Raw genomic sequence first — 27,171 nt, forward strand, 5'->3', positions numbered from 1 at the left:
TATTCATGCTCTCATCTTTTCACTCTCCTCATCCTCTACATGCTCTCACCTCCCTCTTTACTTTGTTTTTCTAGTCAGTCATTGTTATCACCCTTTATATACACCCTCAGTTCCTCTGCTGGTCTCTCCCTTAATTGTACTTACTTGACTAACCAATATCCTGATTATCCCTAAATTTCCACAAACTCTATATCTTAACCTGCACCAGTGATGCCAAACTTGTGTGGAGGAACACTTGCCAACTAATTTTACTTTAAATCACTTACTGTAATTCCTTAGTTCATTTATTCTCCCACTCTCTTAAATTACTGTTTCATACTTTTTCTTTCTCTTCCAACCATACTATAATTTGTATCCCATGTCACTGTTTATGAACTTTCTACCTATATCTCTGAGGAAATTGAGGCAGTTATAAGACAATTTCCATAAGCTCCTTTCATGACATCTATTCAGCTGCCTGCATCTGTACATACACAGAATTTCTTCTGTTACTAAGGATGAACTATATCTGTTCTTCCAGTTTAGCTCAATCCCCTTGACTTCTGTATCAAATACCATCCGCTCTTGCCCCCTCAAGGGAAATGTTACAGCAGTTCTCCTTTTTTCTCCTACATCAGTTTCAACCTCTGCTGTAAAGACGTATGTTGTTGTTTTTTCCATCTTAAAAAAAATTTTGAAATTACACTTTGCCACCACCCCATTTCTCTCCAGGCCCTTCAGAGTAAGTTCTTAAACAAATTGTCTAAATTTATTGTTTAACATTTTTCTCCTTAAATATTTTTTAATATGGCATTCACCCTTGCCAGTTTACCACATCACTTAAGTCCAATGAAGAGTTCTCAGTTTTCATCTTACTCAGTCTGACTTCTTAACTTTGTCTTTTAAACTTTTAACAGTTTTTCCACTTGGTTCTAGGTTACCACACTCTTGGTTTTCTGTCTACCTGCTTGGTTGTTCTTTCTCAGTTCTACCTGTACTCTAGGACTCTGTTTTTGAGTGTCCTCTCTTTTCTATCTATACTTATTCCCTCGGTGATCTCAGCTAGACTCATGATGGTAAGTACCACCTATGATCTAAATCCCAAATGTTTTATTTCCAGTCCAGTTCTGTCCTCTGAACTCCAGACTTGTATATCCAACCGCTAATTACTATCTCTACTTGTATGGCTAATAAATAGCATCTCGAATTTAACATGTCCATAACTAAGTTCCTGATATTCCTGCTATTAAGGGGCTTTAGTTGTTTTTATGAACTTCCCTTTAAATGAAGTCACTTGTCTTCAACTGTATTCTCAGTGTTGGAGGTGGGGGGATGGGTAGCAAATAACCAGCTACCATTTTTTTTTTTTTTTGAGTCCTAACTTGTGGTAGGCCGTATGAGGCTAAGTGCTTTATATACATTGTTACATTTAATCCTCACTAAAACTCTTACGTAGCTCCATTTTATTGGTGAGGAAACTAAGGCTCAGATTAAGTAATATGAGAGTGGTTACAAACTGAAAGTGGTAATGCTGAGAATCAAAGCTGAGTTTGGTATATTATATTAAAGATATGGGATAATAAATATTGTCCTAGGTGTTATATATTTAAGGCTTTATATCCCAAGTGCTGTCTTAGACATTGGGGATACGCAGATGAAATCAGAAGTCTCCAGATTGGTGTGCTTACTGTCACTCTTGCTTCCAACAAATTTTTTCTCAAAAGTAGCCAAAATAATCTCAGATTAATCAGGCATGTCACTGAGTTGGTCATAACCATTCAACAGCTTTCCATCTTTTCAGAATAAACCCAGAATTCTTTATTCTATGTGACATGGCCCCTGCCTACTTCTCTAACCATCTCTGACCCTATCTTTAAAAAAAATTTTTTACTTAACTGATTTGAGAGAGAGGAAGGCTGCGAGAAAGACAGTTTGTTGTTCCACTTATTTATGTAGTCATTGGTTGCTTCTTGTGTGTGCCCTGCCTGGAGATCACACCCACCGCCTCGGTATGTCAGAACGACGCCCTGGCCAACTGAGCTGTCTGGCCAGGGCCTCTGACCATGTCTTGTACACTTTAATGCTCATTGCTCTCCAGCCACCTTGTCTATGCTGCTCATTGAACAAGACAAACATGTCCCTACCTGAGAGCTTTCTACCTAGTATTTCCTTTGCCTGGAATGTCCTTCCACAAGATAATTTGGGTTGCTCATTCCTTTACATCTCTCCTTGCCATATTAGAGAGGCCCTCCTCACTGTCCCATCTAAAATAATATCTTACCCCTTATTTTACTCTGCCCTAATTCTTCAATAAATATTTGCCATTGTTATTATAAATATATATTTGGTTGGCCAAAAAGTCCATAGGATTTTTTCCATAAAATATAAGACATTTTTCACTTTCACCAATAACTTTATTGATTTGGATATTTTGAGTATCTCCACTATTGGCTTCCAGTGGGTAGAGGCCAGGGGTGCTACTAAATGTCTCCCAATGCATAAGACAGCCCCACAGCAAAGCGTTGTTTGGCCATGATGTCTGTCAGTAGTACCAAGAAACTTCATAAACCACTTTTGACACATTCAATCAGTCACAGCACCTTCTCCATATACTGCACAAATCTTTTTTTGTGTTTCAGTTGCATTTTTATCTTTTTAAATAATAAAGCATACTATGCTGAAAATTTGCTTGTCTTCCATTTTCAGTATTAAAACGGCTGCACCAAAATACATTAATTTTGATGAGTTTTTTTAAAATTCATGCTGATTTGACAGCTGTCTAATACAATCTAACTAAATTGTTTCAAATGAAGTTAAAGACAACCAAACACTACTAGCATCATTGTATAGAAAACACTAAATGAACTTTTTGGCCAACCCAATACAAACCCATATAAAATGGCCCCTGTTACTTTCACCCTTACCTACTTGGGTTTTTTTTCTTTGTAATATACATTACTACTTCTAGATATCATGTTTGGTTATTCTCTACTTCCTTCCACTAGATTAAAATCTTTGTAAGGAGAGAGACATAGGTTTGTTCAGTGCTACATCCCTGCATTCTAGAAGAATACTTAGCCACAAAGTAGGCACTTACAGGGACTAAGTACAAGCCTATATGCTAATTTATTTATTTGCCATGTTGGGAAGGGTAATGAGATGGAAGACTGCTCACCTCCTAAAACAGCTGCAGTATTTTGTTTGGGAAACTTAATCATGATAAGATACAGTAATGGTTATTCTTAGACCAAAAGAATTCAGAAGAATCAAAAATGCTAGACCTTGGATTTGATTCTTCTCCATTCTATAACAATAACTTTTTCTTTAATCTCTCAACCTTTTGTTTATTTAAAACCTGTATTGTTTCTAGCATTGTATTAAGCATTGGCAAATTCAAAGAGTATGTATGGCCTAGTTTGGTTGCCAGAAACAATTACAGGAAGATAAATTCTAAGCCATAGAATACTGCCCCTAAATTCAGTAGCAGTGTGGAGTTAACGTCTTTGTAGACTGGAATAAAAGGCTTTATAAAAATTGATCCTTGAGTTGGACCTTGAAATACTGATGGGGTGTGGAAGGTAGAAGGGATGGTTTTGAGATAACTGAATGTGGTAGTAGACAGAAATGAATGTGTACTTTGTTCAGTACCCTGTATAGCAGCTATCCCCAACTTTTTTGGCACCTGGGATCGATTTCATGGAAGATAATCTTTTCATAGATGGGCGGAGGGGGGGGGAGGGGGAGACAGGTGGTGGAGCTCAAGCAGTATTGCCAGCGCTGGCTTGCCCCTTTACCTCCTGCTGTGCAGCCAGGTCTTCCTCACAGGCCACAGAAATACCAGTACTAGTCCTCAGTCCTGGGGGTTGGGGACCGTTGCCCTATAGAACACCTTGCTTGGGGCAGAGAGTGGGTGTTGAGGTCTTGTGAGAGAGATCTGTTGGGTGTGGAAAAGGAATGCTTCTGAAAATTCAGGGCATTAGAGCTAAGATTTGATGCAGTGGATATTAGGAAGGTTTTGAAGGTAGGAAGTGAAATGATTGAAACAGTGTTTTAGAAAGAAACTTAGAAAAAGTATGTATTAGGTTTAGAAGAAATTGGAGTTAGCAACAGAAGAAAGGACAAGTCTTGCTGACAGGACAAAAACAGAGGTGTTGGAAAACTATGGCCTGTGACCCAACTAACTGTTTTTGTAAATAAAGTTTTACGAATAATCTGTGGCTATTATTTTCTGTACAGTGACAGGGTTGAGTAACAGACCATTTGGCCCTCAAAGCTAAAAATATTTTCTATATGACCCTGTACAAAAAATGTTTACTGATCCTAGCTCTATAAGAATCAGATTTTCCAGTGTATTACAACCATTAAATACTATTTAGCCTAACCTGTGTTTTATCAATGATGAAACTAAGGCCAGGATGGTAATACCTCCAAAGCCCTACCTGCATTAAGCTGATGTCCAAGCCCAGACTAGAATGCAGACCTCCTGACTCCCTGGCCAGCCCTCTTTCCACTGTACAGCTTATTTTCATTTGGTACGCATTGGTGAGCCATGTTCTAATAGGAAGCATCTTGGTGGTATATCCTTCTATTCATATTTATACATTTATATATAAGGTGTGATTTAAAATATTTTATAATGGTTGGGATTAAGCTGTTGAATTAATGCGAAAGCATTTAGCATACATCATAAAATCATTTTAAAAAGAACACTAGAACCATCATAATTAGTCTCTTATCCAGTGATGCTTTCTTCTGCAAGTGACAATAGAACTAAAGAGAATCTTTAAAATTTGCTTTAGAAAAGTACTAATGAATCACTAGATGTTCCTTAACTTAAAATCAGCACATATTCTAAGGTAGAAGAGTTATGCACATATTTTGCTATCTACTTCAGGATTTGACTATCTCCTGAGTTCAGAAGAGTCAAATTAACTTGAGCAGCAGCAGGGAATAGAAGTACTTGCATGTTGGCACCTGTGGGTATCACAGTAATAGGTGTGTGTAATGGGAAACCTCTGCTGGGGAAGATTCAGGCAGACACATACAATTAAGAATAATTGACAGGATTAGCTTGAAAGCCAAAATTCAGAACTCCATGGAATCCTCAAGTTCTAGTTTGTAAATACTTCATTTAGAATTGAATGAGATGACATTGCTGTTCATTTTACATATGAAAATATTTTAATGAAAGTTACAGGCTTGGCCATGGAGAAGTATCCCAAGTCGGTTTTTCCTATGTATGTTTTTCACTACTGAAAGAGGAAATCCTTGCAAAGATCAAGTTTTCCACATATAATATGAGGGATAATGTTTTAAACATGAAACACTTTTGTTATTATGAAGAACCAAGAAATCTGTCAGAAAAGTTCTTGACACAGTTATAGGGTGGGTCCATTTCAGCCTTGGCCCCTGAATGAACTACACCTTCAGTGTTTAATGTGGTTAATGGATATAGTAGCAAAGGCTTATTCCTTGTCTTGATGGGAAAGGAACAAACAGGACCTAATTTATTCACCAGTCTTAACTAACACTGTTGGGAATTGACACAGTCACTAGGTATAAATGATAAACATAGCAAATACATTTAAACAGGACCCACTGGGAATTCAGTTTGGGAATAGAAGAAAAGGTAAACAAGAACATAGAAATTCCAAATGTATTTTAAATAAGAAACAAGATTAAGATGGATCCAGAACAAGGAATAATAACAAAGTGTACAATTAAATTTAAAATATGAATAATTTTACTTTACCATTAATAATCATATGGGGAATAAGATGTATACTTGGAAAGTACACTAAAGGTAAAAAGGCCTTCTGAGGAAATTGAGGATTTGCCTATTTAAATATTTTATCTCCTAAAGCAGAGTTTTAAAAAATAACTTGAAGAAGAGGCATTTTCCCGTGACTAAGTGTATATTTGGGTCTCACTTTTGCTCTCACTTTCATGGGTTATGTGTGGGTATTTTGGTTTTTGGTTTATGTACGATTACACTGGAGAGTTAGACATACATTATTTTTCAAAATTCAGTAGGATATTTCAGGTTTCTCTCAGATACACACCATTCTAGGATTTAATTAAAAACATCAATGACCATTTCTTTCTTTAGGAAGCCTGCACGTGACCTCTCAACATAGTGGTGGTCTGTGGTATTGCTACAGTTTAAAAGAAGCCAGATTTTTAGAAGCCTTTTTCCAGGTGATGTCTTTGAAACTAAACAGGGATAGATAGACCTGTTTATCCCAAAGATAGACCCAGGTTTACATGAAATAGAAGCTTGCTAACTGTAACTCCCACCTTTCTCCTACTCAGGGATGCAAGTGAGAGTAATCTATGTTACGGATAATCTTAAATCCACTTTGATTCTTTTTGTTTTTCTGATTCCTTTTTGAAAAGAATTACTGATTTCAGTTTTTAAAAGGTATTAGTAGGAACAAATTATTTGCCTTACACCTCAGGATGGATCAGGGAAATACTAGATTGAAACCACTATTCTAGACTGAAAATACTATATTGAAAACAATCCAGTAATAGCAGTGGCCAGAGTACTAGTTTAACCTTTGTAGCCTAAGCGTGAAAATAACTTAGGAAGACAAATGTGCTTCCTCTACCCACCTTCTTTTATGCTAGTTGATTGCTTATTATGAAAGTCTTATAGTTGCATCTATTCTTGCCCCCAAATTCATTTTTTTTACAACAGTCAAGGTGAAAAATAAAATAAAATTAGACATTTTATTTTGAGGTAATTGTAGACTCACATGTTATAATAAAGAATAGTACATATAAGCCTTTCAATCGTGTAACATATATCCATGGGAAGATTGTACTACACACTGGAGGTACAAAGAACGACAGCACAGAGGAGAAGGAGCAGCGGGTAGTGGTCACACAATGTGAGACTTAGGGGAGAGGTCTGAGCTGGAGATTAAAGAGTTCCAAGTCATCAGCGTTTGAAGTCAGAGACTGGTTGAAATTATCTTTTTCAGAACTCTGGAAATTACCTAACAGCATATCACAATTCTGGGAGGTTTTATTCAAGAAAAACAGATGAATTTCAGTAAGAACAGCAAGTTTGGTGGCATTTTAACTTTTACTACTTCCCATCTCCCCCTCCTCAGCTTCACAGTAACCTTGAAACAACCTGGAAACTATGGTGCCTGTAAAAACCAGCAGACTAGTGTCACCCAAGGAAATAGAATGGTTTTGGAACTCTGAAAAAGCCCATCCCCAGAAAAATGTCACCATTTGACCTATCTGGCAACCTTCTAAAAAACTCCATTCTCAGAACCTGTCTTTATTTGATTCAGAGTTTACTCTGCCAAAAGCTCTGTCCCCAGAACATTCATCAAAAACAATCAGCGATAATTCATTAACATGACAACTTAATCAGTTGTTTCTGAGGAAGCATTACTAGTCAGGCTAAAAAGAGATTGGCCAAAAAATTAAAAAGAAAAACTGGAATATGGGATGTCCATGAACCAGGGGCTTTGAAAACCTCTGATATATTCCTTGGATTCTGGAAAGTAAAATCCAAGGAAAGTAATTCCTTGGATTCTGTGTATCTACCAAGGAATGACTTCAGAAGGCCCTAATTCCCCACCTTTTGTTTACCTTGGGGCTCTGTACAAGTAGGAAATGAAGGGCAAGATAGTTGTAAACTGCCTACTGAAATGGAAAGCATGTCCCAACACAAACGCAGAGCTGCTTGGCAAAAGCAGAGAGACTACTTGTCCAAGGCATTTAAACAAATACCCTGAATATGTTGAATAGACAGCTGACCACTAAGCAAAATGAGTGAAGACTTCATAGTGGCCACAGATGACAATACAGACTTTACAGAATTATTCCAGGAAAGTCTTTAAATAGCAACAATAACAAACCCTAAAGAGGTGAGGGAATCAGATTTCCAGAGTTCCCGTAGTATATTATTTAAGATACTCACTTATCAAAAGAAGAAAAATGATAGCCCATACACAGGGTAAAAAAAAGCAGCCTATAGAAGCTGTTCCTAAGGACACCCAGATGTTGGACTAACTAGACAAGGACTTTATATTACCTATTACAAGTACAGTCAATTCTTGTCATTCATGATAGTTATGTTCTATAACAGTCACTGCAAACACTGAATTAGCAAATGCTGAAATTGTTACTCCTAGGGGATATGGAAGGTTAGATTTCTGCAAGCTTCTTGTCACAACATTTTTGTCAACAGATCATAACTTTGTTTTATGTGTGTTTCTGTATAAGGATAAGCTATTTAATATGTACTGTTGATTCATAGTGCTACTGGCCGAACTGACAGCCAGTAGCACTGTGCGTGAATGAAGCTTATTTAATACATGTATTTTCTTTGTAAGGCACATCACAGCCTCTTGCACTTAGAAAATCTAGGTAGCACTTTAGTACTACACTTGGGGGCTATTTTAAAGAGTGAAATCACCAATAAAAAAACACAAAAATGTAAAAAGTGACACTAAATAGAACATGAAAAAGACTTGTTACACTATGAGAACTGAAACAAGAAGACAGTCACCTTGTGTGACCTTAGCTGAGAATATGCACACCAGGTGGCTCAAAAGAAGCAATGGTGGAACTAGGTAAGTAATTAAAGGAAATTGTGAGAACAATGTCTGAACAAGTGGAGAATAGCAGCAAAAAAATGGAAATTATAAAAAGAACCAAATTGAGCCCTGGCTGGTGTGGCTGAGTGGATTGAGCACTGGCGTGTGAACCCAAAGGTCACTGGTTCAATTCTCAGTCAGGGCACATGCCTGGGTTGCAGGCCAGGTCCCCAGTTGGGGGCGTGTGACAGACAACCAATCAGTGTTTCTCTCACACATCTTCTTTCCCTCTCTTTCTCGCTCCCTTCCCATTCCTCTAAAAACAAACAAACAGTCTTTAAAAGAAAGAGAGAAACTGTAGACCAATATCCCTAATGAATATAGTTGCAAAAATCCTCAACAAAAAAGCAGTGAGACAAATACACAACATATAAAAAGGAGTATACACCTTAACTGAGTGGCATTTATACAGGAACACAAGGTTGGTTTAAGTCAATCAATATAATACACCATGTTCAATAAAAAGGATAAAAGCCACACACTCATCACAAGATCCTATGCCCTTTTATGTAAAAGCACTCCAACTAGGAATGGTAGGGAACTTCCTCAGCCTGATAAAGGGCGCCTTTGAAACCCTACAGTTGACATTATATTTTATGATGAAAGATTGGCTTTCCCCCAAGATCAGGAAGGAAAAAAAACAAGAATGTTTGCTCTTGCCACTTCTATTTGATACTGTATTGGAAATTTTAGCCAGGGCAGTTACTCAAGGAAAGAAAGAAAAACCATCTAGATTGGAAAGGAAGATGAATAAGTACGGTGTATTTGCATATGTCATAGTCTTGTATATGAACAATCCTAAAAAGATGAATATGCAAAAGTCATTTTTATTTATATACATCTAGCAATGAACAATGCAAAAATGAAATTAAGGGAACAATTCCATGTACAATAGCATCAAAAAGAATAAGGTAGTTAGGAACAAATTAAAAAAGAAAAGTACAAGACTTTTACACTGAAGGCTATGAAATGTGAGAAAGTCTAAATTAATGGAAAATAGCCCATGTTCATGGATCAGAAGACTTAATATTATAAACATGGCCGTACTCCCCATATTAATTTACAGATTCAGTGTCATCTCTATCAAAATCCTACCTTTCTTTTGTGCAGGAATTGTTAAGCTGATCCTAAAATTGATGTGGAAATTCAAGGGACTCAGGATTCCCAAAATCTTGTAAAAGAATGAATTTGGAGGACTCACACTTTTTTATTTCAAAGTTTCAAAAGGTTACAGTAATTAAGACAGTATGTTTCAGCAGAACTGATGAAAAGAAAAAAAAGATAGGCAAAAAGATCAGTGTACTAGAATGGAGAGTCTAGAGATAAGCCCTCACACCTAAAGCCGTCGTTTTCTACACAGATGCCAAGACAATTCAAGAGAGGAAAGAAAGGGAGTTGGACCATATGCAAATATTAACTCTAAATGCATCATGGACTTCAATGTAAGAACTAAAACTGTAGCAACTTACAAGAAAACACAGGAATAAACCTTTAGTTTTTTAATTTAATATTTGTAAAGATTTTATTTACTTTTAGAGAGAGGGAAAGGGAGGGAGTAAGAAATGGGGAGAAACATCAATTGATTTCCTCTCACACACCCCCAACTGGAGACCTGACCCACAACCCAGGCACGTGCCTTGACTGGGAATTGAACCAGGTGCTTTTCGGTTTTCAGGATGACACCCAACCTACTGAGTCACACCAGCCAGGACAGGAATAAATCTTTAAGACCTCAGATTAGGCAATTGTTTCTTACACCTGACACCAAAAACACCTGTGACTAAAGAAAAAATACATAGAACTGAATCCAACTTTGTGCATCAAAGGACACCCAGGCAAGTGAAAAGTGATCCACAGGATGGGAGAAAATATTTGCAAACCATATGTCTGGTAAAGGACTTGAATCCAAAATATATGAAGAACTCTTACAAGCTAGTAATAAAAAGACAAATAATTCAAGTTAAAATTAATAGGATTTTGGGGGGGCAGTTTTAGGTTTAAAGAAAAATTGAGTGGAAAATAGAGCTCCCATACATACCCTCCCGCCCACCCTCAGTTTCACCTGTTAACATCTTGCCATTAGTGTGTTACATTTCTTACAATTGGTGAACCAATACATTGTTATTAACTAAAATCCATAGTTACATTAGGGTTCCTTGTTTGTGTTGTACATTCTATGTGTTTGAAACATATAAATGACATGAATCTACCGTCACAGTATCATATAGAATAGTTTTACTGCCTTAAAAATTTCTTGTATTCTGCCTTTTCATCTCTCTCTCTTTTTCCCCTCAAATCCCTAACAACCACTTTTTACTACCTACACAGTTTTGCCTATTCCAGAATGTCATGTAGTTGGAATCAAATAGTATGTAGCCTTTTCAGATTGGCTTCTTTCACTTAACAATATACAGGAGTGGACAAAAAGTAGGTTTATAGTTGTAATGCAAATAAGTACAATAATTAATAATACAAGAATAAACTTGGTGGGGGGGAGTTGTGGGGGGTAAATGCAGACCACTGTACTTGAACAACAATAAAATAAAAAAGGAATAAACTCCTGTTTCACATACAACTATAAATCTACTTTTGCCTACCCCTGTACATTTACCTCCATGTTTTTCCATGACTTAATGCTCCCTCCCTCCTCCCTCCCTCCCTCCCTCCCTCCCTCCTCCCTCCCTCCCTCCCTCCCTTCCTTCCTTCCTTCCTTCCCCTGGTCCTTCCCTCTCCCATCTTCCCTCCCTTCATGACTCTCAGTGTCTCTCCCTCTCTCTCTCTCTCTCTCTCTCTCTCTCTCTCTCTCTCTCTCTCTCTCTCTCTCTCTTATTATCAAACTCATTGTACTGTTTCATTTTTTCCCCCCCAAAATCCATGGTTGGATGGGTGTTCAAATCTTTCTTTGTGTTCTATATTCTGTTATCTGAAGTTCTCAGGAGTCTAGTTCTGCAGCTTACTGTCCTTGCTTGCATTTTCGGGGTGGCCTGTTCGTGCTTTTTATAGTTTGGAATTTTGAGCTTAGTTTTGGTGGGGTGGGTGGAAGTAGAGAGTGCTTTATGTCTGCGAATTCTAATAGGCCTTAGCATATTTCTATAAATCAAAGCAGTTTTATGATTGCTTCTGCCTGGTAACTCAGAGCTGTTACCAGCTAGATCATCCTTTTATTTTATTTTTCTCAGTTTGGGGATTTCAGACAACAGTAGTGTTATATCACACTCCAGGTTTGGAGAAGGACAGGTTATAAACCTAAAATGATTCTTCTTTTATCCTACCAGAATTCAGCTTAAGATTGACAAATAAGTTTTCCTCTTATATCCTGGTTTTATTACTTCTTTTTTTTTTTTTTAATTTTAGTCCACCCTTTCAGTTTTTAGCTCTTCAGGGGCACAACTTAATATAGACAGTCTTAGTGCCAAGTTTCTGCTCTCAGGTCTGAGCTCTGCCATCTATCCACAGCTCGTGAAGCTCAGGCTCTTAGTGACATTAGCAACGATATGTCAAATTAGGGAAGATGGTCAAACTTAAATACTCTTTTCCCTTAGTGATTTATTTATCTTTTTTGAGTGTTCAGCTATGCATTTACAAAAGACATTCATTATATTTTACCCAGGATTTGCCACAGGATAATTTTCAGGCATTACCCTTGTTATGTCCAACTCTTTGTTTTTATTCCTTATTCAGCATCAGGGCTGGTAGGAAGTTATGTAACCAATATATATAAAATTGTTAGGTAAGATGATACGTTTTCATCTTTGCCACCTGATTTTCCAGCATTAGCTACTTCATGCATTTATCCTGAAAGTTTTGATACTGGTAAATTCCAATGTCATTGCTGATGCTTATGCGTGATTTCTATTTTTATATCATTGTTTATCAGACTTTTGTTATGAAATAGATTTTGATAAGGAAAGATATGAGGGAACTGATAAGGATTTCGAAAAGGCTTAAGGTGAGGACATGGTGTGGAATGAATGATCCTGAATAGTCTTTCAGATGCTTCTAAGTTCTTGGCTGGTTCTGCTCTTGGTTCATTCATTTTCCTTCAGTAAATGTTTATTTTCTACCCTTAGAAACAAAACAATCAACATATTCCTTGTCTTCAAAGAGCACAGAGTTGGGGAATACCAAAGGTGTACAGTTCCCTTTCTGTTTGGTCATAACGTATTATGTGTTCTACTATTAAAACATCTCTGTATAAAATATTGGTTAAGAGTATGGACTCTGGAGCCAGACTGCCTGGGGTAGATCCTGGGACTCTTAGTATCTGTATAACCTTTGGCAAGTTACTTAATCTATTTGTGCTTTAAGTTTTGTAATCTGTAACTGGGGATAACAGTAGTGTACCTGTATTGTTGGGTGGTTGTGAAGATTTAGTTTATGCAAACTTGCAGATCAGAGCCTGGCATAACGTAACAAATGCTATAAGAGAAGTGTTGTTGTTGTTATTATCTTTCTAACTCCTTTATTTTTTCACATGTACTTCTTACTCTCTGTATAGTTAGTAAAGTATAGTTACTTTACAGTTAGCCTACCTTCTCCTCTCTATCTGGTGGGCTGGTAAAAACTCACTTAAGTCAGACACAACATTAGGGTAAAAGAAGGAATATACAACCAGTATAGTCCCTCCCTTTAAAATAGATACGTATTGGCAGGTGGACAGGTCAAATCCATGCTGTACAGTTAGTGCGTATAGACAAAATACTGGACTAAAACTTTCAACAACCATGTTGTTAAAAGGTCTAAGGATAACTTTTATTTTTTATATCTTTCAGGGTTTCTATTATAAATAATTTCATGATCAGGAGAAATCTAATAAATAGAAATTAAACCAAAAACCATACTGATTTCAAGTCATCCCTTTTGGATATATATCCAAAAGAAACAGTAGCAGCAAAATCCTCTAATTCCCCATAAAACCCAAAGGGTAAATTATATGTTCTCCAGCCTGTCACTGTCATTAGCCTATATGCTGCCTTTATGGAAATTAGCAAAAATTACCATGTTCTACTATGCCCCCCTTCATATGGTTGCCTCTCAAAGGTCTCCCTTCTTCTGAGAGGAGAAGCCCTATGCCAACACTTAGGGCTTCGCAAGCAGACCGAATTTAAGTCCCCACTAACCATCTTAGCTGGTTACCTTTGTGTAGTTTGAATCTGCACAACCTTATGATACGGTTTTATTCTTCCAGTGTGCAATTTAGCTTTGTCCTAAGTCTCTTAACCTTATTTAATTCAACCTCTCATTCACTTACTTAGTGCCAGTTAATTCTTAAATATTACTCTTTGTAACAGGCAACCTTTTCCCTCCTCATATGATGCAGTTACTCTCACTTTTAATGATTTGCGCAATCTGTCATCTTTCTTTGGGCCATCCTACCCTTATACATCTAGACCCTGGTATCCCCTAAAAACTATTTTCCTTGAAGACTTATTTTCTAACTCTAGTCCATCTTATTCTTCCTGTCTTCAATCTGTCCCCCTTGGTCATCCTGACATTTTGTGGCCACTAAGTTACCATGTAACCTTTCATGTTGACAAATATTTATTGATGATCCCCCTTCCCCTCCCCCCCCACCATGTGCCTGGCACTGTTGTAGGCACTGAAGATGCAGTGGTGAATGAAACAAACTTTTGCTCTCATGGAAGATATATTCTAGTAGGTAAGATGGATGGTAAACAAAGATTGAATTATTTGATGCATATGTCCTACTTGTCTTAATAGGTAAAGAATGTAAAGCCCAGGGATAGGAATCATATTTAAGAACAAAGAAATTATTTCAGTACCAGTCCTAGGAAATACAAGGTATTTCCTAGATAATTATTGAATTCTCAAAACCTTGTCAGTGACCTTCATTTTAATTCACTGTAGCTGAAAAATACTTTGTGGCTTATGTTTGGTTTTTAGTGTGCTCTTCAGCTTATTGCAGAAGGTTGAGGACAAGTAGTATAATCATATTGTATTACTTATGAGGTGTTAAAAGTATATCATTTTAAAGATTTTATTTATTTACTTTTTAGGGAGAGGGGAAGGGAGGGAGAAAGGGAGAGAAACATCAGCGTATGAGAGATATATCAACTGGTTGCTTCTCTCAGGCCCCCAACTGGGGAACCTGGGCACTTCTAGAAATACAGTTGTATGTTATTTTTATTCTAATTTGTATAGATTAGAGAATTTCTCATGCTGTTACTCAGCTTGGAGATGTTATATGGCAGTCTAAACCAAATTTAGAATTCTTAGTTTTTGACAGGAGCTTTAACGTGGCAGGGATACTAGGTGGTGGTAGCTCTGGAACAGCTGTTTTCACACGCTACGGAATTCTCATTTTGGTCCTTCAGTTAGTGTAATTTTAAGTGACTGTGTGGTGGGCATTTCCTCTCTGGAGGACCCTTCTGTTTAATTCAGTTATAGATGGGCATCCATCGGTTGTCTAGGGCATCAGTAAAATTTCATCTTCATAATGTATGATGAGGTCTTCCCCCCCCACCCCCCGAAAGCTGAATTTAACTTTAATTGTGTTTTAGGCTTTAACAATTTAACTTGGCCTCCCAGTACTTGTTTAGATACAACTTTGCATTGAGTGATTTTGCATCTGAAAACGATCTTTTGAAATACTTCTTAGTATACTCTTAAGGTTCACTTTCTCCCCCTCCTTTAAAAAAAATTATATATTTTATGAAAACAATTTTTAACATCACTTTTAAAGTACTCCCTATTTGCCAGTCCCTTTTTAAAACATCTTTTTTAAAAGGCTTAACTACACCTTTAATAGGCACACATTTTTTTATTCAGGTAATAATTGACATATATAACATATTAGTTTTAGGTGTACAACATAATGATTCAGTATTTTTATATGTTGCAAAATGATCACCATAATAAGTCTACTTAACATCTGTCACCAGACATAATTACAGTTTTTTTCCTTGTGATGAGAACTTTTGAGGTCTCTCAGCAACTTTCAGATATTCAGTACAGTATTATTAATATAGTCATCATTTTGTACTAAAACATAGTAATTCTTAATAATGACTATGAGAGAGGTTCTATTATTCCCATTTTACAGATGTGGAAACTGAGTAATCAAGTTACTGAGGAGTTAATGCAACTTATCCAGGATCACATAACCAGTAGCTATAGAGCTAGAAAGAGAATATACACAATCAGGTTCTAGAATAATTGCTTTTAACCACACAATATATTGCTTATTAAGTCATTGTTTGTCTTCGTAACGATTAGAAAACACAGAATTGTATAATGTTCAGTTTGTTAGTTGTAAACATGAGCCTTTTACTTTGATAAAACTTGAGATTCATTTATCCATTCATCAGCACCTATTTACTGAGTGTCTTCTGTGTTCCAGACACTGTTAAGTGCTGAGTTTTGAACAAGATGTACATAGATCTCATGGATTTTATATTCCAGCAGAGAAGACAGATGCTAATAAGTTGTTCAACTAGTGATTGACTTACAGTTGTGATAAATGCTACAGAGGAGGAATTTAAAAGTAGAGTTTTTGACAGAGATTCTAATGTGTTTATAGAGGAGGATTCTAAGACAATGACATTTGAGCTAAGTTTTGAAAGAAGCCTTATGGTGCCTGAGGGTATGATTAAAATTAGTGACTTAGAACCATGGATGAGAACTGCATAGCACCCTGTAAGAGAGAACTAAACTCTTTATACCTCATTTGCCCTTACGCACACCTCAGTGGTCTTGAAATGATCAGTGTTGTATATTTAGTGCCTGGTATAATTGACATTTGTAATGCTGAAACAGTAATGAAGTAGACTGTGTTCTTTACATTCTATTTATTAAGACAGGGAAGTGATACAATAGAGAATGAGAAAGGGTCTTTAGAGTTTTTATTCTGTTTGACCAGTATACAGAAAAGCCCCAGAAAACCCTACTGATTTGCTCAGAAGTTTTTTTTTTAAGATTCCCATAAATAGTACAAATTAAAAATATAAATTTCTAGAAGTGTTTCAGTTCTTTGAAAAACTCACACACAGGTTTTTTTCCTTATTTGTATGAGGAAATGACATACTACTATAGCATTTACATTTAAAACAGTGTCTTAGTTGTCTTCTTTTAGCCCTACTGGCAGCAAGGTTAAGCCCTTTATTTTTCTACCTGTAACTAGAGTGACTTGAGTAAAATTGAAAATGAACAAAAGAAAGAAAACACAGGGGGGGGAAATGATGGTACTTTAGCTGAAAATAACCTGGTTAATCTACATAATTCGACTCATTTATGTAGCAGCGGTGTTCGTGAGTAATTTTTTAAAAACTGTACTAAAATATTTTTATCTGTGTTGGGACTGCAGTGGAACTTCTTATCTGTTCTATTCTCTGTTTAATATTTTCTTATATGAAATATTTCATTCCATAAGACTCAGCCATTAATTAGGTCATTATCATAAGACCCAGCCATTTTAAAGTCTTGCTTCGTCAGTGATCAAAGATAGAAAAGAAGCTTATGTTATGTGTAACAAAGTGTACAGGAAAGTCACCATTTTCTTTTTGACTTAGTCATCTCATTTTTGATAGATTGCAAAGGTTGACTGCAAGGAAATACTAGACATCATATGTAATTTGGAATCCGAGGGTCAGGATAACACAGCATTTGTTCTTTGTACGACCTACCTTACGCAGCAGCTCCAAACTGCAAGTGTATATTGTTCTTGGTAAGTATATTTACGTTTTATTCCCTTTATTTCTTAGCACATAGCATAGCAGTTAGGGTGTATGTAAAACATTGGTTTGTTCCAAATTTTAAGTCCAAGCAAATTAAATGATGACTTGTGAATAAAATTTTGTTTATAAGCTAGCCCACTTAATGATGTCATTGATTTGATCTTTTCTGGAAGGGTCCAAAAACAAAGGGTAAAAAGTTTGAGCTCATCTTCATCATTCTATAGAGGGTTGTTCATTAACTCCAATATGTGCCTTCTTCTTTGAAGATAAAATTATGTCACTACAAATTGATGTTAGGTTGTTTTCCTTTACATTATTATATCAGAATTCTGGTAGTCACTCTCTGTTTGTTATTTGGAAACGCACTAGTTATCTAGGTTTTTAGGTCAGACTTGCAGTAGAGAAGGTAATCTGTTTGAATAGTAATTTCTTTTGTAACTCTGCTACCATATAGCAGAAATGCATTATTTTGGTTTTAATTCAATTTATATCTTGTTTGCCTGCTGAGTACTTAGTTATTAAATAGGAAACAGTAGGTGTAACCCATGGTTCTTTCATTCTAACTGTATTGAATCTATTTAGTCCATAAGTCAAACTTGATAAATAGGAAACCTCTAAATGTAAGAGTCTGCCAATAAGAAATCAGATTAGTGGTATCAGTAATGTTATAGGAGGTTAGAAAAAGATGCTGGCTGTACACCAGTGTCAGGAAGGAGGTAGTATTTGAGCTGTAATTCAAAGAATGGGTTGGATCTGCATAATCTTGATTAGAGGAACCTTGAGTGTTTTAGAAACTAAAGATAACTTGAGAAACAAAATTAAGGAGTAAAGATGAAGTTGGGAATGAACATTTTGTTTATTGGAAAACCTAGTAATAAACCTTTTTGTATACACCCTTCATCTCCGTCTGGAGTGTCTGTGTGTATTTGTATAATTTTGTGTTACTAGCATTTTGTAGATTGCTATATTTTTGTTTACTATTTTACATAGAAATACTATTTGTGTACTGTAAATTATCTCACTCACTCATAATAATCACTGCACAGAAGAGGCAGGTGGTGGAGGCTCAGAGGGTCAGAGAAGTCTTGTGATTGCCCAGGGTCTTGGGCTCACATGGCAGGGGCTTTGACTCCTACCTAATCTGGATGTCTTCTTGGCACAGCCAGAATCCAATTTGAAGTCTTTACCACCAAATCCACTATGCCAGAATTACATCTCTTATGAGAAGGGAAATAGTGGTATAGGGACTTAACTATACTTTGTAATGATCGCCGTGGGCATTTTGGTGGGAAACTGAAAAAGAAGTGATACAAATTTTCAAAATTCTTAAGTAGCAATGAGGTTTTTGACTACTTAATGAAGAAGTTTTTTTCATGCACTAGAGATTAGAGATTTTAGCTTTAGTAAAACATGTATTCACTTAAAGAACAAACTCCTATTTTTCTTTGGTTTTTCACATTTTTTTATTGTTTCAAGTACAGTTGTCTCCATTAATCCGTCCCCCCAAACTCCTATTTTTCTTATCACAGTTAACCCCCTTTGCCTCTAATGAAAAAAATAACTGCTAGTTATAGTTAGGTTTTCAGTGCAAAGAATACCTTAAATCCCATACGGGATGGGTTAGAAAGTGTTTTTAAAACTAGTCACACAGTTCTTATATAATAACCCTGATACAGTTTCCCCTTTACAGTGACCCATGCTTTTTTCCTTCCCTTCTTCACTCAGCTGTCATTAGCCCTGTTAAGGATGTTAGGGCTCTAGGATTAATGCTCTTCCCCTGTAGCAGGAAAGGATTAACAGTGATTTCCCTCTTGTTGGCCTTCTGAAGAGCTGTAATGAGTAAAGGAAAGAAAATCTTAAGTCACTTAACATTTTATTAAAAGTAAGCTTGTTCCAAGTAATTTAAAGATAAATAGAATCTAAAATTTCAGAATCTGGAAGCTTTTTGTTTACCCTTCTGTTTTAATTTTTTAAGTGGTATTTTTGATGAAATATTTGTAAAAACATGACAATAATGTTGGATATCATAATAAAGTCATTTAAAAAAAGATATATTTATTTTTAGAGAGGGGAAGGGAGGGAGAAAGAGGGAGAGAAACATCAATGTGCAAGAGAAACATTGATTAGTTGCCTCTTGTGCACCCCCAACCTGGGACCTGGCCTACAGCCCAGGCAAGTGCCCTTTGGGGAATCGAACCTGAGACCTTTTGTTTTGTAGGATGACACCCAACCTGCTGAGCTATACCATTCAGGGCAGCAGTCACTTAATTTTAAACATATATACATACTAGAATTTATTTATTGGAAATGTAAGATTTTATTTAGAGAGAGTGAGGAAGGGAGGGAGAAAGAAAGGGAGAGAAACATCAATGTGTGGTTGCTTCTCACACGCCCCCAACAGGGGACCTGGCCCGCAATGCAGGCATGTGTCCTGACTGGGAATCAAACCTGTGGTCCTTCGGTTCGCTAACTGGCACTCAATCCACTTAGCCACACTAGCCAGGGCGCTTTTTTTTTTTTTTTTAAACCGTTCCCACCCCTAAATTTTTGGTCATCTGCAAAAATCAAAGAAGTGCTGGAAGAATGAGTTTCATATAGATGTCTAGCTGTGGCAATGTAATTAGAGTAGCCAAGCAAGTGAGAAAGAGAACCATTTTGAATGGGACAGTGTAATTACCACTGCTTCTTTAAAAATAACATCATTGGGTTCAATCACACTAAGCTTTCAGCGAGTATTTGATAGGTTGGCCTTTACTTCTGTAATTTCTCTGAGCTTAAACTTTATATATTGTGTATTTGTGTATCTTCAGATGTAATTTTCTGTCCTCTCCTAACTAGACTGTGATATACCAGAGTCATCATGTATCAATATGTTGCCTACTTCACAGTTGAGTTCCCTGCACCTGGCAAAGACCACATATCCATATATGATTAGTATAACCAAATTTTGTAGGAAAAAAAGAGGTCATGAGAATGAACTCCTTGAATTTTCAGGAGCCTTCTTTACGTCATGATCATTCCTTAATTCCACAAATTTTTTTTTTTCCAACCTCATTTCTAAAATGCCTAAATTCTGGATCTTAGTGTGACATGTTAACTTTATGGGCCTCCTGCTATACAGAAACACAGTGTAGTTTAAAGTTTTTGCTCAGTAGCCACATCACTGCCAGAATGCATTTCCTCCTATTTATAGAAACAAATTTCCTTTCCTGTTTTATGAATTTGTAGTGTGTTGACTTGAGGTAGGCACTGAGCTAATTTTAGAATGCAGTAAGTCATCTGAACATTGCAGGAATCTATATAGTAGAATCATTTTTCATATATTCTTTAATGGTTGTCTAATTTTAAAAATCACATTGCTTTACTCATTGAAGAAGTATTAGTCCCAGTGCATGGATGACCCAACAGGCTACAAGTTACGATTCATTAGTGTTTTGTTGCTCAGGTGTGCAGATTTGATCGGGTGATTAAAATCACATACTGACATTCTCATGGGTAATTTATGGGTTATCATGGTTCCAGGTTCATTTGACATGTTTGGGTGGGTAATAATTGTTTTAAATTGGTGAATTGTAATGTGAAAATATGTGTACAAATATAAAATACCCTTTTTAAAAAGATTTTATTTATTTTCTAGAGAGGGGAAGGGAGGGAGAGAGAGAGGGAGAGAAACATCAATTTTTGGCCACTTCTTGTGCGCTCCCCACTTGGGGACATGGCCCCCAACCCAGGCAGTTGCCCTAGACCAAGAATTGAACTGGCGACCCTATGATTTACAGGCTGGCATTCAACCGCTGAGCCACACCAGCCAGGGCCAAACTACCCTTTTTTGGACATGGTTATTTGAAGTTAAAATAATGAGAGCTTGAAATATTTAATTTGAAATAAAGCAAGCCCTAGACATTCTGATATTTTTTAATTATTAGAGACCTTAATTCTCAATCTGCCTTTTATCACATTATCAGATTTGCCTACTTAAGCTTCTTGCTAGTCAGTGAATTTTTATTTTTTAACATTTTATCTTCATAATCAGGTCTTACTAGCTTTGATAATTTTGTCCTATTTAAGTAGGATATATGTCACATACAGTACTTTGCTTTTTGGTTTTTTTACATCCTCACCTGAGGATATGTTTATTGCTTTTATAGAGAGAGGAAAGAAGAGTGAGAAAGAGAGAAACATCGATTGGTTGCCCCAAATGTGCCTTGACCAGGGATCGAACCCGCAACCTATTGGTGTACGGGACAACGCTCCAACCAACTGAGCCACCTGGTCAGGGCACATACATGCATTTTGATCGATACTCTTTTTATCTCTGAGCATATGTAATTCCCTCATTTCCTTTGTTCTTCAGAATTTTACATGATTCTCAAGTTTATAGTACAAAAATGCTTACATCTGAATGAAGCAGTCTTGTGAGTTTAAAAATAAACAGTCATCCCAATTACTTGCCCGGCTGTTAGCTATTTTCAGAGCTGACCTATCTCAGTTTTTACTTTTTCTGGTTAGGAAAGCAACAGTGGTTGCCAAAGACAAATATTTAAAATTGTTAAAAGTTAATTTTATTTGTTTTAGCTCAAATCTACCATCATTAAATACTAAAAGTTCTAATCATATATCTTTTGAGACATATATTCATTTAATCTTTGAGGCAAGTTTTGTATCTATGTAAGAATTTCACCATATGAAAATCCCAGTTATCTCTTTAAAAGTATAAAAAAGTATTAAGTTCTATTAAATATTTTTATTTTTCATCTATTATAAAAAGAGGTACACAAGCAAGCAAAATAAAACCAGAGACATTGAAATAAAGAACAAACTGACAGTGACCAGAGAGTAGGTGGGGAGAGGGATAATGGGGGATAACAGGAAGAGCCATCGAGGAACAGGTATAAAGGACAAATGGACAAAGCCAAAGCGGGTAGGTTTGTGGGTGGGAGCCGGGGGGGGGGCACGTTGTGGGGTAAAAATGGAGACAGCTGTACTTGAGCAACAATAAAAAAGAAAATCTAAAAAAGAGATATATTCCTTTTATTTTATTTTATTTTTAAGATTTTACTTAGAGAGGGGAAGGGAAAGAGAGAGGGGAAACATCAATGTGTGGTTGCCTCTCATGAGGCCCCCGCTGGGTCCAGCAACCCAGGCAGGTACCGTAGACTGGGAATTGAACCAGCGACCCTTGGGTTCGCAGGTCGGCACTCAGTCCCCTGAGCCACATCAGGAAGAGCTATGTTCTTGTAAGCAGCAGTCTTGGAAGATGATCATAACTGTGTGACACAATTTGACTTTGCTATAGCAACAAAGTCGAACCTTTTCCCGAGCGCTCTCCTCTATGAGACAAGCCATTATGTTGACTTAGTGTTAAGATAAATAAAAATAAAAAGAGGTAATTTATTTCTTAAGCTTCAGATTTGTAACCATCTTCTTGGAATAGTCTATTAAGAGCAATAATAGGATATTAGTGCTCTAAACTAGTTTATGAAAATAATATGGTTATTATTTTTTTTAATCTTTACACGAAGACAGTTTTTTTCATTGCTTTTACAGACAGGCCATGGGGGTGAGGGGGGAGGAGCATTGATATGAGAGAGAAACATCAATTGGTTGCCTTCTCAGATGCATCCTGACCCAGGGACCTAACCTGACCTGATCAGGAATCGAACCTGGGACCTTTGGTTTATAGGATGACGCTCCCACCAACTGAGCCACACTGTCCAAGGCATGGTTATTTATCACTTAAGAAAAAAAGACAGAGAGAATAGAGCCACTTTTTTTTTTTTTAAGTGATGACATTCTCTTCAGTTTTATTGAGTAACTTTCCTTCCATTCACATTTTATATTCACACTAGCATTCCTATCCTTGGCATTTCTAAATTTCTAGTTGTTTTCTCTGAGAGTTTTCTCTTAACCCATTCAAGGTTTTACTTAACTTATTCTTTTCAAGCTTTTCTTTGTTTCCATAATAAGATATTTGTGGGATTCTTGTATTTTAGCCTTTTCCAAGAGTACCAATTTACTAATTTTACTGGCAATATCTAAACATTTCAAAACACAGGCCTGAGTAGCATCATGACATTTTAGAGCTGGAAAAGGCCCGTGAGATTAACGTGAAGAAGCGTACCCTTATAATATTTATTGGTTGTATACGTGTTTTTTTTTTTGACAGTGTAGTAATGTGTGACAATGCCCGCCCACTAGGGATAGTCAGAGCAATTACCAATGTAAGGGGTAAACCCTTTTGGAACAAGGTGGGAATGGTTTGGGAGGAAGCAATAGGTAATATACTTAGGGGTTTTTTTTCCTAATTTTTGTTTACTGTCAATTTATTTGCACAAACCAAAGGGGGGAAAAATGGGATGGGGAGGTGGATAACAAATACCAGTTGCTTTAAATGCTTTACCTTATTCTTTTGTTTTATAGGGAATTGACTCTCTTTTGGAGTAAACTGCAAAGAAGAATTGACCCTTCTTTAGACACTTTTTTGGAGCGCTGTCGTCAGTTCGGTGTCATAGCTAAAACACAGCAGCATTTATTTTGCCTCATTAGAGTTGTACAGACTGAAGTGAGTAATTTATGCTTTTAATGCTGATTGTCCTGGAGGGGTGAAATGAGGGGGGAGATTTCTCTCAGGCCACTCCTTTTAAATAATTGCACATAGCAGTTTCTGCAGATCGACTTCTGGGGGATCCACAGTTTTCCTTAATGAAAAATAGTAATTTGAAGTGACACAGCACTGGAGGAAAGGAAGATTATGTTTCTTTGCTGTCACCTCAACCAGCCTACATCTGCTTTTCCTAGAACAGTGTCTGTATTTTATACAGGCATGTTTGTTTGCAACTTAACTTAATAATTATAAATGAAGAAAATATAATTGCATTTTTCCTCTTCTTGCACTGATACATTTTTCTGGGATTTGGAGTAACAGAACAGTTCCAGAAAAAACTGCACAAATTGTCAACTTCTGTGCAAGTAGGAAACAAGTTAGGTATTTTTAGGAAGTAAATATTTCTGAAAATGAAATGAATTGCCGTATATAAAACCTTGTTTTTTGAGTTCAGCCCTATGGATATATAGGGTAGGTTAAAAGTAGGTTTACAGCTGTGAGTACATGAAACACAGTTTATATTAATTATTATATTGTTTTCCATACAAACAACTGTAAATCTACTTTTGCTGCACCCTGTTTGCTAGGTCTACTAGGCTAAAGATTTGGAATAGTCTTAGGTTATTCTCTATTTTTGTTTTCTGTTTAGTATCTTCTCATGACTGAGTTCTCCCTATATGCCCAGATTTATAATGGCTCATGGGTATGTTCTATGGGTTACTACTTTGACAAAATTCAAGAATTGTCTTTATTTTTAATTTATTTTTTCCCCAAGGATTATTATTATACTGAAATCAAGGCAAAGTTGTATCTTTGATATTTCTTGTCTACTTTAATGTAACATTCCATATCCTATACTTTATTTGAAATATGTTGATCTTGTTTTCTCCATTGACTATAGGAAAAGGTAAAAACTTATCAGAAGTAAATTCATGGTCAGATAAGTAAGTTGATAATTATTTCTAATCACTGTGAATGAAGTTGTGTCTCCTGTCACAGAAAGGACATGTTCAAGTAATTATGGAACTTGCCTTGTTTAAAAAAAGTTAGTGTTACAACTGGCCTTTAAGATGTTTTGTTTTTTAATCTTTAAGGAAAGTATTAGTTTTCTGTTGCTGCATAACAGATTACCACAAAGACAGCACCCGTTTATGAGTTCATGGTTTCGTAGCACAGAAGCCAGCACAGTGTGGCAAGGTTCTCTGCTTAGAGTATCACAAGGCTGAAATTGAGGTGTTGATCAGAATGAGTTTTTATCTGGATGCTCTGTAGAAAATCTGCTTTTCAGCTCATTCTTACTGTTGACGATATTCACGTCCTAATTTTCTTGATATCAGTCACAACCTGTTTTTAGCTCCTAGAAGCCTCCCTCATTTCATGCCTTTTTCAAGGCAGCAAAGGCACTAAGAATCCTCATCCTTTGGATCTGATCTCTTCCATCTGACCTCCAGACTGAAAGGGATTGAGTGATTAGGTCAAGCTCACTTAGGTATCCCACCTGTCTTAAGATCAACTGAATTGGAGTCTTACATCTGCAAAGTCTGTTGCCATATAACCTGATGTAATCATAGGAATGAAATCTCACATTTACAGGTTCCACTTACACTCCAGGGAATGAGATTATACAAAGTGAGGGCCATTGAGGGCCGTCTTAGAATTCTGCTTACCACAAATAATCACAGAACATGGGAAATCTGCTAGAAGACGAGGAAAATGGATTTCTAAGACCAAGGAATTTGATGTACATCTGTGTAACCAGAACCCATTTCTCTTTAATCCCAGTCTAGCATACTTTCCACTCTAGTCCTGTTTATGATATTTAGCCTAAAAGGTAGAAAACATATGGACAGGTAGGTGGAAGGGAGGCAGTGAGTATAGAATTTCGTTCAAATGAAGAGACCTACCTCTAGCTTTTTTTTTTTTTTTTTTTTTTTTAATCCTCACCCAAGGATCTGTTTATTGATTTTAGAGAGAGGAAGGTAGAGGGAGAGAGAGAAACATCAATCAGTTGCCTCCCATATGCACCCCAACAAGGGATGAAACCTGCAACCTAGGTATGTGTCCTGACCAGGAATCACACCTGCAACCTTTTGGTGTACAGGACACTTCTCCAATGAACTGAGCCACTCGGCCGGGGTGCCTCTAGCTCTTTAAGAGAGAGTGGCGATCTAACCTAAATCAGTTTTCTTGTAGTTCTGCTGTGAATGATGGAAATCCCATAATATTAGTGGCCTAAAGAAGATAGAAGTTTCTCTCTCATTTAGGTAGATAATCCAGGTAGACAGGCCAGGGTTGCTTTAGTGGCTCCCAGATTTTTGTCTTTGTCAACACATAGCTTCCATCCCATTCCAAACCTAGCTATAACGTCTCCATTCCAGGTAGCAAGAAGGAAGATAGGCAAAAAGCATACTCTGACATACCTTTCCCCACTCCCTTCAGCACACACACACAGCCACATCTAGCTGCAGGGGGGCTAGGATATATATTCATTATTCTGAGTGACTTTGTAGCCAAATGAAAACCAGGTGTTCTGCTTTTGTAGGAGAATAGAGGAAAGGATATTGGGAGATATCCAGCAACCAGTCACATAGCCCTTGGGATGGAAAAGGTTAATGATGCTGAAAAGCTTGTGTGGGCATTAGGTCTGTTGCAGAAAGCAACAGCATATAATGGAGAGAGTGCTTTGTAATAGGACCTCTTTATTTTCCAGGGTTCAATTTTCTCTAAATAGCTTAACTAGATCTCACTTAAAAGTGCTTATTAAGAGTTGTTAAACTTGAATTCTGTGACTTGAGAAAGTCTTAAGTGGAGGGAAGACTTTAGAGAATCCAGGGTGTCTCTGAAGACTTTCAAAATAGTATGACAGAATGAGTGTAGATGCAGCTATATTTTGAATTGGAAGGTATAAGAAGAGGGATCATGTTGAATCCAGTTTATTTGGTTATGGGGCCCTTTTGGTGAAACATATGGTACTACTGTTTTGCAAAACATGTCCTTATGTAGTTTAATCCCTTCTCTTTAGTAATAAAGAAGCTAAAAATTAGAGGTGTGTGATTTGTCAGGATCATACACCTAGTTCACAGCAGAGTCAGAACTAGACCAATCTTGACAAATTGCATGATGTGACACAAGGTTATCACTTGTAAGTTATAGCACAGAGGACTTGGAGAAAACTGGGTAAATTTTTAAATAATTCATAGGATCTCAATAGTTATTACTTAATTTGTTTTAGAAGACTCTGTGAGGTAAACAGAATGTCCATTTTTTCTTTTTA

General features: G+C 36.7%; 1 protein-coding gene and 1 non-coding gene across 3 annotated transcripts in view; both read left to right on the forward strand.

Annotated features, from left to right (window-relative positions):
- RLF (RLF zinc finger) overlaps nucleotides 1–27,171 on the forward strand; it is an 80,224-nt gene that overhangs the window by 44,752 nt on the left and 8,301 nt on the right. For both annotated transcript variants that reach the window (XM_024554627.4, XM_045190882.3), the window contains 2 exons: nucleotides 17,147–17,283; nucleotides 23,714–23,855. In XM_024554627.4, the coding sequence (XP_024410395.2) occupies nucleotides 17,147–17,283; nucleotides 23,714–23,855 (279 nt within the window). The remainder of the gene's footprint in view (nucleotides 1–17,146; nucleotides 17,284–23,713; nucleotides 23,856–27,171) is intronic.
- On the forward strand, nucleotides 22,533–22,653 carry LOC112299713 (small nucleolar RNA SNORA28). The gene has a single exon (XR_002974302.1). It is a non-coding gene; the product is annotated as a small nucleolar RNA SNORA28 (small nucleolar RNA).

This window comes from Desmodus rotundus, chromosome 3 (assembly GCF_022682495.2).
Source record: "Desmodus rotundus isolate HL8 chromosome 3, HLdesRot8A.1, whole genome shotgun sequence".
NCBI classification, from domain to species: domain Eukaryota; kingdom Metazoa; phylum Chordata; class Mammalia; order Chiroptera; family Phyllostomidae; genus Desmodus; species Desmodus rotundus.